The sequence below is a fragment of the Molossus molossus genome, unplaced genomic scaffold (genome assembly GCF_014108415.1).
Source record: "Molossus molossus isolate mMolMol1 unplaced genomic scaffold, mMolMol1.p scaffold_m16_p_13, whole genome shotgun sequence".
In the NCBI taxonomy this organism is placed as follows: Eukaryota; Metazoa; Chordata; class Mammalia; order Chiroptera; family Molossidae; genus Molossus; species Molossus molossus.
The window spans coordinates 93806865-93820544 of record NW_023425348.1 but is presented as its reverse complement, the minus strand read 5'-3'; the positions used below and the strand labels follow the sequence as shown (position 1 = coordinate 93820544).

Below are 13680 nucleotides of genomic sequence, written 5' to 3'. Positions count from 1 at the left end.
GTGCTGACCCATCTCCCAGCCGCAGGGCAGGGCTGGGGGCGCACCCCAGGGCCTAGTCCCACCCCAGGCTCACCCACTCCCTAGACCAGGAGCAGCAGGGGGGCACCCCCAGACCTTCATGCTGGGGATGATGCGCAGGAACCGGAACACAATGAGCATGTTCACCAGGCGGACCATGTCCCACAGCGACAGCAGGCCCTGCATCTCCGGCTTCCTGGGGACACACAGGAGGGGTCGGGAGAGGCCCAGGGCGCCCCAACAAGAACACGGACACGTGTGGCCGATGGACGCAGAGGAGGACAGAGCAGAGAGAGCGAGGGGGAGCGGCGGGAACTCACCCCGTGGCCGACTCCAGCCAGAAGCCCTCCGCTGTGCCGAGGGGCAGAGGCTGAAGCCCGCACCCGCCGGCCCTGGGCAGCGGTGGTCCCAGCACCACCCCTCGCGGAGCCAGAGCAGCTGGCCCCCATCTCACGGGACACGCGAGGCTCCAGGAGAACCGCAAGATGGCCCTTCCCAGTCCTCTGACCCATCCCTGCCCCCTGACCTCGGTCACCTGAACCCATCCCAACCCTGTCTCTGATCTGACCCTGTGCCGAACTTACCCTGACCCTTAACCACATATGTCCCATCCCTAACCCTTCCTCTGGCCCATCTCCCGATGCTTCCGTCCCTATCTCCTGACCCCTGACCTCTCCCTATCCACAACCCGACCCTACCCTGACCCTTAACCACATATGTCCCATCCCTAACCCTTCCTCTGACCCATCTCCCGATGCTTCCGTCCCTATCTCCTGACCCCTGACCTCTCCCTATCCACAACCCGACCCTACCCTGACCCTTAACCACATATGTCCCATCCCTAACCCTTCCTCTGGCCCATCTCCCGATGCTTCCGTCCCTATCTCCTGACCCCTGACCTCTCCCTATCCACAACCCGACCCTACCCTGACCCTTAACCACATGTCCCATCCCTGACCCCGTCCTCTGACCCCGTTTTCCTGTCCCATCCCGTTCCAACCCCTGCCCATCCCCTTGGTGTCCCTCACGGCCTCACCGCGCTCTCAATTCTATGTGAATTTCTAGTTAATTCAAACCCACTCTCAGCCAGGACGTCAGCCCCGGAATTCCCAGACAAAGTGCGCTCTAGACAGGAGGGCCCCGCAGAAGCCTGCTGGCCGGCAGCCCCCCACGAAGCGTCTCACGCAGGGCCCCAGCCTCAGCCACTGAGGACTGCACAGCCCCGACGGTCTTCCCAGGGCCAGCCCCCCAGTGGCTCCCACAGCTCGGCCCCAGGACCAGCCCCCCACTGGCTCCCACAGCTCGGCCCCAGGACCAGCCCCCCAGTGGCTCCCACAGCTCGGCCCCAGGACCAGCCCCCCACTGGCTCCCACAGCTCGGCCCCAGGGCCAGCCCCCCACTGGCTCCCACAGCTCGGCCCCAGGACCAGCCCCCCACTGGCTCCCACAGCTCGGCCCCAGGACCAGCCCCCCACTGGCTCCCACAGCTCGGCCCCAGGACCAGCCCCCCACTGGCTCCCACAGCTCGGCCCCAGGACCGGCCCCCCACTGGCTCCCACAGCTGAGCCTGGGCAGACATCTGTCAGGCCCACTCCCATCTCCGTCCCCGACCTCAGCGAAGACGCACCAGCCGACAGCACCCCAGACCAGCACCCGAGGGCCGAGGCCGGCGTGGGCGCTTGCCGTGGTGGCCGTGTTCCTTCTGGGCAGCGGGACCCTGGCGGCTGCCACAAGCTGCAGGGAAGGTGCCCTGGGACCCTGCGGCGTCCATCCCGTGGCCAGACCAGGTGCCCAGCAGCGGCATGAGAGCTGCGAGCCCCGCCCCCGCATCTCACAGGGCGGTGAGCCGATGCTCAGACCGTCACAGGACTGCCCAGCCAGAGGGGCTGCCGCCCAACTCCTGCCCATGGGTCACCGCAGCCCTGAGCTGGGCCTCTCTGCCCCTCCCTGCTGGGGCTGGCCCAGGTACACCAGGAGGGCAGCCTGACAGCCTCAGCCACTGCTCCGGGAACTGCGTCCTGAGCCAGTTAGGAAACATCAGAGCCCTCGGGGGGCAGGGGCGGCAGAGCCCCATCCACCCATCTCCCTAAGGAGCGGGTGCTTCGCCCCGAGTCCCAGCAGCCCGAGCGAAGGCCCGGCGTGGACGGGGGACACCCTCCCGGGGCACTGGCCAGGCGCGGTCACATACCAGCCTGGGTGTGGAAACCGGTACACAGCCAGCGTTGAGATCTCCAAGACCTTGAATCACAAGAGGGGAGAAGGTGTTGCTACGGCAATGCTAGTCCGGGCGCTTCCAAACGAATTATAAAGCTCAGCCCAGTTCTCCCGAGGGCTTCAGAAGTCGGAGCTCGGTCCTTGTCCCCAAGGGTTGGTGCCAAATGTTGGGACTTCCTGAGGCTGGTCTCAGGAATCGGGCCACACTCAGGAGGGCAAGACAAGGACAAGGCTGGCAGAGTCCGGGCGAGCGGGAAGCTTCTTGGTCGAAGCGTTTCTCTAACGATCTCTGCTCCTGTCCCGAGGGGTCCATGGCTCTCGTCGGTCAAGTATGAACACGTCACGCTGACCGCTGTCGTGACACACGGGACGTGACCCTACCCCCACCCACTGGCTCTGGGAAGAGAGATGGGATATAACCCGAGAACTCCCACGCATGAGACACCGGCCCTCCACCCTCCTCAAGTCTCATGTCCCCAGTGGTGTTAGAGGCTGTGCCCAGGGTGGGGTGGCCAGTGAGGGCCGCGGGCTTCGGGCTCCATCCGGGCCTCCCCCAGGGGATGCTGCAGAAACTCCTGCACCCCACGGGCCGCCTGCCAAGCAGCTCACTGGCGCAGGCCAGCCCAGCCGTGGGTCCTGCCAGGGAAGCGCACACCCACCGCGAGAGGCAATGCTCGGCCACCGCCGACCTTACCAGCAGGATGACAGTGAGGAGGCCATCGAACACGTTGCTGGGGTAGGACAGGTACCCCAGCGGGCCCAGCGCAAACACCTTGAGCAGCATCTCCGCCAGGTAGTACAGGATGAAGACACAGTTGAGAATCTGGAAGGGGCCAACAGGTCCCCAACGCTCAGTCCAGAGCGCCGGCCTCCCCACCCCCACCTGCCCGCCGTTCAGTCTCTCAAACCCTCACTTCCCCCTTGGGTCTCTCTCTCTATAACGACCTCACCTCCGCCGTCCACCCCACTAAGCTCACCAGGGCCCCTGCACCTGGCTCCCAGCCTGCACCAGCCTCAGCCAGCCTCCCCCCAAGGGCCTGCACCCCAGCTCAGCCAGCCCCCCCACGGCCTGCACCCCCAGCTCAGCCAGCCTTCCCCACAGCCTGCACCCCCAGCTCAGCCAGCCTCCCCCACGGCCTGCACCCCAGCTCAGCCAGCCTCCCCCACGGCCCGCACCCCCAGGTCGGCCAGCCTCCCCCCACGGCCCGCACCCCCAGCTCGGCCAGCCTCCCCCCACGGCCCGCACCCCCAGCTCGGCCAGCCGCCCCCCACGGCCCGCACCCCCAGCTCGGCCAGCCTCCCCCACGGCCCGCACCCCCAGCTCGGCCAGCCTCCCCCACGGCCTGCACCCCCAGCTCGGCCAGCCTCCCCCACGGCCTGCACCCCCAGCTCGGCCAGCCTCCCCCCACGGCCTGCACCCAGCCTCAGCCAGCCACCCCCCAAGGGCCTGCACCCCTAGCTCAGCCAGCCCCCCCACGGCCTGCACCCCCAGGTCTGCAGACCCCATGACAGAGCACTCAGCCCTGGAATGGCCCTGCCTCCCAGCAGACCCAGAGCCCCTCACTCTGCTCCGTCCCCCCAGACCGCTGAGCAGCCTCGGGGCTCACCCCCAGGACGAAGTCGTCACGGTTGTGGGGCAGGATGTCCGCGTCCAGCACCAGGAACACCTGTGGAGCCAGAGCGGGGGCAGTCTCAGCCCGGCCAGTGCGAGCCAGGCAGTCGGGAGCAAGGGCGGGAAAGGAGGCGGCTCCGGGGCACTGGAGGGCACGCCCGCACTCACACAGATGGACACGAGGTTCGCCAGGACGATAAAGTTCCCCAGGTAGTCGAAGTAGCGGTGGCCGAAGAGGAACTGGGCACTCTGCAGAAACGGGGACTGGTACTCGGGCAGCGGCGGGTGCTGGGAGGGAACACGCGCTCAGAAATGTGGCCTCTTACTCTGGGACCCAACGCTGCCCTACGTGACCTCCAACCCTGTCTAGCCAGCCCAAGGAAATTGTCTCAAACCCAGAAATGGTTTCATACACAGAAATGTTCATCGCAAATGTCCTTGCAATGCCAACAGGCAGAAATGACCGAGTCGGCTCCTGACGTCAGCAGACCATGGCCATCAGCAGACCATGGCCATCAGAAGTGTGCGCAACATGTTTGCCTGACAGAAGACGTGTCAGGTGGGAAGACAGGGATACATTGTACGCTAACAGCTGTGAGGACTTAGCGCAGAACAAAGAATAAAACAACTCGGTGGTGGGACGGAAGTGGAAAGTGACAGAGGATGCTCAGCCGGTGTGGCTCAGTGGACGGAGCGTCGTCCCATGGACTGAGAGATCCTGGTTCCATTCCCGGTCGGGGCACACGCCGGGTTGTGGGCTCGAGCCCCAGTGGGGGGCGTGTAGGAGGCAACCCATGTCTCTCTCACATCGATGTTTCTATCTCTCTCTCCCATCGATGTTTCTATCTCTCTCTCCCTTTCTCTCTCTAACAACAAAAAAAATCAATAAAAACATTTTTTTTATCCTCACCGGAGGACACGTTTGCATTTATCTTCAGATACAGAGGAAGGAGAGAGGGGAGAGAGAGAGAGAAACATCAATGTGAGAGAGACGCATCGAGTGGCCGCCACCACACAACCCCAACCGGGGCAGGGACAAACTGCAACCGAGGTACGTGCCCTTAGCGGAACCGAACCCGGGACTCTCTGGACCACAGGCTGACGCTCTAACTGCTGAGCGAAACCGGCCAGGGCTAAAAACATTTTTTTTTAAAGTAACGGAGGGCAAGCTGGCAATAAACACGAACGGGAAACACACGGAGGGGCCGCAGGTCCGCCACTGCGGCACCAGGCGTGACAGCAAACAGGGAACTACCCAAACGTGACCTCTGAGTGGACGGGGACGCAGCGGAGACAGAGCGCGAGTCCCAACGCCGTCCCCCACGACGGCCCCTGAGCACAGGGCTGTGTGATCCACAAGCAATCGGATGAAACACCGGGCCCCCCAGCACAGTCACTTCTCCAGGTCTCCACAGACAAACGTGACCTGTGGCCACCGTACCCGAGGCAGGTAGAGGGCATTTCGTCCTCAGGAACATGGACAGACCTAGGAGACGCTGCAGCGAAAGCTACGTCACCTCCTGGAGATGCCCGGAGAAAGGGTTTCCTCGGGTGTGTGTCTGCCCGCAGTCACAGGGCGGGCGCAGACAAACTGAACGGGCGGCTCTTCCGGGGGGGGGGGCGGCTGCTGTGCTGCTCTCACGCTACTGCCTCTGGGCTCCCACTGCACCTGCGACGCCCGCGCCTCGTGACGGTGAGCACGAGGTCAAGGCTCCTCGGCAGAGGATGCTCGAGGGACACTGAGGGACAGTGAGCTGGTCGGCCGTCCCGGCCACACACCCTAGCATCTGTCTGCCCCCTGCAGTCAGCATTTGGGGGACGAGGGTGTCAGCTCAGCTCTGCAAACCTCTAGGACCAAACTCCCCTCCGAACACGGTGCTGGACTTTAGACCCAGGGCGCTATGGGAAGACGGAACACCCCAGGGGCCACGGCAGGAAGATGTCCGCCTGGGGCCCCAGACCACCTGCTGGGCCCCACTGAAGAGCATGGACACCCCAGCGACGGCGGGCCAGCTACGCAGCCCCTGCACGACAGTGAGCAGGGCCCACCGCAGGTGACCCGCAAAGACTAGGAAAACGCGTCCTGGAGAAAAACCACCTCTGACAGGAGCCGGCGGCCGCGGGGGCAGCACGGACGCCGAGAGGTTGACGACGGTCCCGCCAAGTCTTAGGTTGGAGTCCTGACCCCCAGAACCTCAGAGTGTGACTGCACTTTAGAAAAAGGGCCTTTGAAGAGGCATTAAGATAAAAGGTCACAAGGATGGGCCCCAAGGCCATAGGACTGGCGTCCTTACATGTACATGAAGAGGAGACCAGGACACCCGCCCTCAGAGGGGGGCCCTGTGGGGACGCGGAGAAGACGGCAGCTGCAAGCCAGGAGGGGCCTCGAGGGAACCAGCCCTGTGGCACCTGGATCTCAGATTCCAGCCTCCAGGACGGGACAGTCAATCCTATTGTTTAAGCCACCTGGGCGGTGGCACTGGTCACGGCAGCTGAGCTGATTCCACAGGGACACAGCCGTGCGGAGTCGCCAGCAGCTGTCGGCTCCCACCTCTGCCCACCCCAGGAACCCACTACATAAACCTAGGCTGGGGGCTTGGGGGGTCTTCTGGACATGGCGCTGAGCAGGTGCCAACGCCCATCTGATGACTATAAACCAGCGTCAAGACAAACACCAAGGCTGACAGACTCAGGAACCCCCGCAGGACATGGGGAGGGGGAGAGTTTATCATGAGGCAGAGAAAACCACTCTGAAGGTTCCTCTGTGCATTTCATGAGGTCAACCATCTTGCTCCCATTTACCAGCCTTGGGGCCAGAGCCCCTGGCAGGTCGGCCCTGGCGCCGGTCGCTGTTACCCAGGTGGTGGGGCCCTCAGACGCGGCAGACGCCCCCACTAGCCCGGGAGCCCTGGCCCGTTACCTCTCTGGTGACACTCTTGTCAAGCTCGTTGAAGAGTTTCTGGAAGTCGTTGGCGGACAGCAGGCCGTGGCCATGGGCTCGCACCTTCTGCAAACGGAGCCGGTCAGCCGGGCCAGCCAGCGCCGAGGACGAGGCCCAGGGCAGGAGCGAGCCGCCCCAGCCCACCTGATGGCCCAGCCCGGCTACTCTGAAATGAGACCCCTGCCCGAGAGGGGGCCGCTGGCCCACCTGACCGCCGGGAGGAGCCCTGAAGCAGGCTGGGTGGCCGGGGAGGCCGGGAGGGTGGGCGCTCGTACCTCCAGCAGGGCCTGCTTGCGGGTGCTGTCCACCTGCACCTTCTGAAGCGCCTGCAGCAGGTCCTGGGCCTTCACCCCAGCGCTGTGGGAAGAACACCCGCACTGAACTGGGCGGCCCTGGGGTGACGAGGCCTCCAGGGGGCGCTGACCAGGGCAGGGCGCTACGGAGCACCGGGGTAAGAGCCTCCCAGGCTGACCGCCTCCAGACCCGGGCACGGTGACACGGGGTGCAGGAAGGGGGCAGGAAGGCAAGGGCACGGTGGGTGAGCAGGCAGCTCCCGGAGGACCGTCACCAGAGGCAGGGACGCCGGGGCCGGGGCCCGTAGCGCCTGGCGGAGCAGCGGAGCCCACAGGGAGCTGGCGGGGTGGCGCACAGCACGCACCCGATGACACCGCCGCCTCCCCAGGGAAAGGGGTCCTGGAGCCCAGCACTCACCCCTGCGGGTGGGCTTGTCCCTCTGCCGTCATGGAGAGGACCTCGTAGGCAGCCCGGGTCCCCAGCCGCTTCCGGAACAGTGAAGCCTGGACAGATTTCTGCAAGGAGAGTGGCCCGGCTCAGCCCACCCAGGCCCCAGGAGGGCTCAGGGTGCCCTGTGCACCCCCCGCCTGGGAGCAGCCCCTCACTCCGCGGGTATCGGAGGAACAGTCAGACTCCAAGGCCAGTTTGCCGGCCGTTGGCTGTGTCATTCACTAGGGCCTGTGTTTCTTCTCAGCACAGTTGGGGTCCCCAGCTCTCCCATACAGAGGGCTTGGGGTCAGTTACCCCGGAGCTGTACCTTCCCTTAGAGGAAAGGGGGCAAGGGAAGGAAACGGGTGGCCCTGGGGACAGTATCTGACAGGTGGGGACCAGGAGATATGGGAGGTGGCACAGCTGCAGCTCATCCACAAGAGGGAGCCAGAGGGCACGGACCAGCGGGACCTGGCCCAGCCTACCCTCCCACACCAGGCTGCCCAGCTCCGCGGGGCCTGCAGGCCAGCAGCGCGCTCACCAGCAGGTAGCCCCGGAACTGGTTGTAGATGATGGCCGTCAGCAGGTTCATCAGAAACAAGCTTCCTTCGGGAGGACAGCGCCAGTCAGTGGGGAGTAGCGGCTCCGGGGCCTAGGGCAAGGGGCGGCGCCCAGAGGGGCACAGGGGCACACAGGCACAGCAAAGAGGGCCCGACGATCGCAGAGCAGGGCGTGGGCCTGGGAACGTCGCCCGGCCTCCCTGTCCTCATCCAGACAAGCAAGTGCCACCTGGCCACTAGCCCTGGGAGCTGAGGACAGAGGTCAGCAGTGGTCACAGACCGCAAACCATGGCCACACTGAGCTGAAGTCACGGGTCAGGCATGACACCTACCTCTGAGCATCTGGGATCCTGTCACAAGGGACAGCATCTTACCTCGGTGACCCCTACAGACCCGCCTGGACTCACCTATCAGGGTGAACACTATGAAGAAGATGGCGTAGGAGCGGTTCTTGGAATACGCAGGAATCATGACTGAGAAAGAAAGAGGAGAAACTAAAGCACTCAGCCTCAGCACTAGTCCCAGTCCTGCCGTGACCCATCCCTGCCTTTGCGGGACAGAGGCTCTGCTTTGGGAGACTGGGAGGCCTTCTGGTCCAAGCTCCAACCCTCAGGCCTCTGCTTGCATACCCATGGTCATGGGGAGCTCACTACCTTTCAAGGATGTTCATCCCTCATCCTGAGCTAAAATCTGCCCCTTGTGACCACTCCCCACAGACTGCGAGCTCAGCTCTCCCTTGGGTGACTCGTTAGACGGGACACCTGGGGACACTGCTCAGGATCCCCGTGCACAGCTCGGAGGGTGGAGCCAGGGCTGCCCTCCTGGGAAGGTCACTATGGTCAGTGACCATCCCGAGCCCAAGATGGAAAGACCAGCCAGGTGGCCAGGCCACAGTTGAGCCTTAGAGGACTACAGCTCCCCGTCTTGGCTATACCCCAGCAACCCAAAGGGAGCGCCATGGCCACCAGACCCTGGGGCCTCACACATGGCCCAAGTCGCACTTCACATCTAGGGAACCGGGGGGACCCCCTGAACACAAGGCCATTTTTTTTTATCCTCACCCGAGGACATTTTTCCATTTTTTTGTTCAGATAGAGCGGGAGGGAGAGACAGGAAGAGAGAGAGAAACATCGATGTGAAAGGGACACATCGAGTGGCTGCCACCCGCACGACCAACCAGGGCCGGGGACAAACTGCAACCGAGGTACATGCCCTTAGCGGGAACCGAACCCGGGTCTCTCTGGACTGCAGGCCGACGCTCTAACCTCTGAGCCGGCCAGGGCCACAAGGCCATTTGTTACCACATCAAGAACACCACTCATTTGCAGCTTCTCAAAGGAGACAGAGTTAAAGGGAGGGAGCAAGTTCTGGCCCGTCTGGCTCAGCAGTTAGAGCGTTGGCCCTCGGACCAAAGGATCACAGGTTCGATTCCCACTCAAGGGTACGTACCTGGGTTGCAGGCTTGATTCCTGGACCCCACAGCCATGTGGGAGCAACCAATCAATGTCTCTCTCTCACATCAATGTTTCTCTCTCTCCCTTCCTCCCTTCCACTCTACTTAAAAATCAATGGGAGCCTGGCCGGTGTGGCTCAGTGGTTGAACATCAACCCATACACCAAGAGGTCTCAGGTTCGATTCCTGGTCAGGACACATGCCCAGGTTGTGGGCCCAATACCCAGAGAGGGGCACGCAGGAGGCGGCCAGTCGATGTTCTCTCTCATCGATGTTTCTGTCTCTCTCTCCCTCTCCTTTCCTCTCTCTCTAAAAAAAAAAAAAATCAATAAAGGAAAAAAATTTTCTTTTAATCAATGGGAAAAAAATATGTATCCTCCGAGGAGAATTAACCAAACCAAAAAAAGGAGGGAGTGAGAAAGTAAGATGAAAATAGAAAAAAAAAGGGAAAAAATAAGGAAAAAAGAGGGGAAGGAATCAGGAAAGGAGGGCAGGGCAGGAGGGAGGGGACCCTCGCCATCCTGCTTCCCTCCACCAGGAGGGCTGGGGCCTTAGCCTGCCGGCCCTCGGCTCAGCAGTAACCCAGCCTCCCCCTCCCTTGCCGGCCCAGCCCGGCCGCTCACGCACCGTCAGGGTTGTTGGCGGTGGTCAGCAGCACCAGGAGCGACGTCAGGGCCTCTGGCAGGTTGCGGAAGTAGGTCAGCCTCTCCCGGTCCTGCCCATCGTCCTGCTGAGGGCAGACCCAGCTGCTATGAGGGGCCAAGTGGGCCTTGTCCCCAGCAGCTAAGGCCACAGGCCGGCAGAGCTCCAGGCCTTGGACCCGACCAGGCGGGACCACCACCATGGCCTCGGCCGCCCCACCTCATCTCCCCATCATTTCCCAGCAGGCTCTGCTCGAGGCTGGACAGCACCAAGCTCAAGGCCTCCAGGCCCAAGAGCCAGCATCCAGGGAAGCTGCACACCAGCACAGCCACTGCCAGCTTGGGTCAGCCCAGCCGACCCTGTCAGGGCCCAGAGACCAAGAGACCACATGCAGGGCAGCTGGCCTGCTTTCAGCCGACTGCCATGCGCTGCCGGGTGCCGAGGCCGCCCGGGCCGGGCAGCAGAGGGGACACGCTTCGGGGGACCCACAGCCGACTGCCATGCACTGCCGGGTGCCGAGGCCGCCCGGGCCGGGCAGCACAGGGGCACGCTTCGGGGGACCCACAGCCGACTGCCATGCACTGCCGGGTGCCGAGGCCGCCCGGGCCGGGCAGCACAGGGGCACGCTTCGGGAGACCCACAGCCGACTGCCATGCACTGCCGGGTGCCGAGGCCGCCCGGGCCGGGCAGCACAGGGGCACGCTTCGGGAGACCCACAGCCGACTGCCATGCGCTGCCGGGTGCCGAGGCCGGCCTGGGCCGGGCAGCACAGGGGCACGCTTCGGGAGACCCACAGCCGACTGCAAGGTGGGCCGGGGAGCTGGAACTGGAGGGGCCTGTGGGCAGCCTGCTCTCCTCACCTCGGGGCCTCACCTGCCTCGGCGTGCGTGCCTGGGGACCCACTGGGCTCGTGGAGCCCACAGCTGCGGGCGTTGCACTCACAGCCATGGTTTCTCACCGCCATGGGCAGGAGGTAGCGAGTCTGGGCCCCTCCCCTCTCCCTGGGGTGGGCCCTCCCCTCTCTCCCTGGGGTGGGCCCTCACCTTTCCTGACCTGTTCTCTGGTCAGGCTGGAGGGGGCCTGAGGGGCCGGAGGACAAGAAACCCACACAGGTGGCCAGAGTCACGCTCTGCTCTGAACTCCGCCAGCGGGAAGGGCACTGGACCCTCCCACAACCACAGCCCAGGGGGCCCACCCCAGGCAGAGAACACGACCAGCAAGGGGCCAGCCCTCTGGGCACCTCGGGACACGGCATCCCAGGCCAGAGGCCCACCCACCCTGGCTCCTCGAGGCAGCAGCCAGGGCAGTGCTGTGGACGGCACTGGGGCCTGAGATTGTTAGCTGCCCCCGACACACACACACACACACACACACACCCCTGGCTCCTCGAGGCAGCAGCAAGGGCAGTGCTGTGGACGGCACTGGGGCCTGAGATTGTTAGCTGCCCCCGACACACACACACACACACACCCCTGGCTCCTCGAGGCAGCAGCAAGGGCAGTGCTGTGGACGGCACTGGGGCCTGAGATTGTTAGCTGCCTCCGACACACACACACACACACACACACACACACACCCCTGGCTCCCCCCACCCAGGCTGAGCAGGGCAGTCCTCAGCCTTCCCCCGACACACACACACACACACACACACACACACGCACAGCTGGCTCCCCCCACCCAGGCTGAAGGGGCAGTCCTCAGCCTGCCCTCCTGGGCTGCAGAGCACCAGCCCCCAACACTGTTACAACCTGATGAAGACCAGCCCTGACCGAGCGCTGGCCACATTCCCCGGCCACAAATGCGGGGTAGCGACCCTGGCCAGGAAGTGAGCACAGACACACAGGACCACAGAAGTGGGGGGCGATGGCAATGGGGGGTGCCAAGCCAGGTAACAGGGACTGATGGCCAGCCAAGTGGCAGGTGGCAGGCACCTCCACACAGCAACAAGCTGCTGGGAGCCAGGAAGCAGGGAGGGAGGGCGATGCCCACGCTGGAGAAGAGGGACGTGGTGAGATGCCTGCTGGACAGAGGGACAGGTGTTGGGAGAGAGGACGGGTGGTGGGGCCATCCTGATGACCCCAAGTGCCAATCGGAAGGCCTGCTGGGAGGGGTGCAGAGAAAGCCCCGCCCGTGGCGGGAGGGGAGGAGGGGCAGCCGGCAAAGCCGTGCGTGCCTGAGCCCGGGAGGCCCGGGGAGGCCAGTGCGCTGGCAGGGGAGCGGGGGGACACTGTGGTGAGCCACCGCTGGCCCTGGGGACACGGTGGGCAGGTGGTCCTCATCTCGCCCGGGAACTCCCGGCCCGTCCTCGCGAGCAGGGCGGGGCAGCGGAGGGCCCACCCCTCATGGTGAGCGGGGCGGAGCAGCGGAGGGCCCGCCCCTCATGGTGAGGGGGCGGAGCAGCGGAGGGCCCGCCCCTCATGGTGAGCGGGGCGGAGCAGCGGAGGGCCCGCCCCTCATGGCGAGCGGGGGCTGGGCAGCGGAGGGCCCGCCCCTCATGGCGAGCGGGGGCGGAGCAGCGGAGGGCCCGCCCCTCATGGCGAGCGGGGGCGGAGCAGCGGAGGGCCCGCCCCTCATGGCGAGCGGGGGCGGAGCAGCGGAGGGCCCGCCCCTCATCAAGAGCGGGGCGGGGCAGCGGAGGGCCCGCCCCTCATCAAGAGCGGGGCTGGGCAGCGGAGGGCCCGCCCCTCATGGCGAGCGGGGGCTGGGCAGTGGAGGGCCCACCCCTCATGGTGAGCGGGGCGGAGCAGCGGAGGGCCCGCCCCTCATGGTGAGCGGGGGCGGAGCAGCGGAGGGCCCGCCCCTCATCAAGAGCGGGGTGGGGCAGCGGAGGGCCCGCCCCTCATCAAGAGCGGGGCTGGGCAGCGGAGGGCCCGCCCCTCATGGCGAGCGGGGGCTGGGCAGTGGAGGGCCCACCCCTCATGGTGAGCGGGGCGGAGCAGCGGAGGGCCCGCCCCTCATGGTGAGCGGGGGCGGAGCAGCGGAGGGCCCGCCCCTCATCAAGAGCGGGGCTGGGCAGCGGAGGGCCCGCCCCTCATGGCGAGCGGGGGCTGGGCAGCGGAGGGCCCGCCCCTCATGGCGAGCGGGGGCGGAGCAGCGGAGGGCCCGCCCCTCATCAAGAGCGGGGCAGGGCAGCGGAGGGCCCGCCCCTCATCAAGAGCGGGGCTGGGCAGCGGAGGGCCCGCCCCTCATCAAGAGCGGGGCTGGGCAGCGGAGGGCCCGCCCCTCATCAAGAGCGGGGCTGGGCAGCGGAGGGCCCGCCCCTCATGGCGAGCGGGGGCGGAGCAGCGGAGGGCCCGCCCCTCATCAAGAGCGGGGCAGGGCAGCGGAGGGCCCGCCCCTCATCAAGAGCGGGGCTGGGCAGCGGAGGGCCCGCCCCTCATCGCGAGTAGGGAGGCGGAGCAGCGGAGGGCCCGCCCCTCATCGCGAGCGGGGGCTGGGCAGCGGAGGGCCCGCCCCTCATCAAGAGCGGGGGCTGGGCAGCGGAGGGCCCGCCCCTCATCAAGAGCGGGGCTGGGCAG

At 65.5% G+C, this 13680-nt stretch overlaps 1 protein-coding gene across 3 annotated transcripts in view; it reads right to left on the bottom strand.

Annotated features, from left to right (window-relative positions):
* Positions 1-13680, bottom strand: part of TPCN2 (two pore segment channel 2) — a 29268-nt gene that overhangs the window by 4703 nt on the left and 10885 nt on the right. For 2 of the 3 annotated variants that reach the window (XM_036260107.1, XM_036260110.1), the window contains exons 8-18: positions 10148-10250; positions 8475-8540; positions 8049-8113; positions 7496-7593; positions 7060-7141; positions 6764-6850; positions 4012-4131; positions 3839-3898; positions 2926-3054; positions 2206-2255; positions 115-214 (exon numbers count right to left, since the gene is read on the bottom strand). In XM_036260107.1, the coding sequence (XP_036116000.1) occupies positions 115-214; positions 2206-2255; positions 2926-3054; positions 3839-3898; positions 4012-4131; positions 6764-6850; positions 7060-7141; positions 7496-7593; positions 8049-8113; positions 8475-8540; positions 10148-10250 (960 nt within the window). The remainder of the gene's footprint in view (positions 1-114; positions 215-2205; positions 2256-2925; positions 3055-3838; positions 3899-4011; positions 4132-6763; positions 6851-7059; positions 7142-7495; positions 7594-8048; positions 8114-8474; positions 8541-10147; positions 10251-13680) is intronic. The other variant, XM_036260108.1, reaches the window with a different exon arrangement.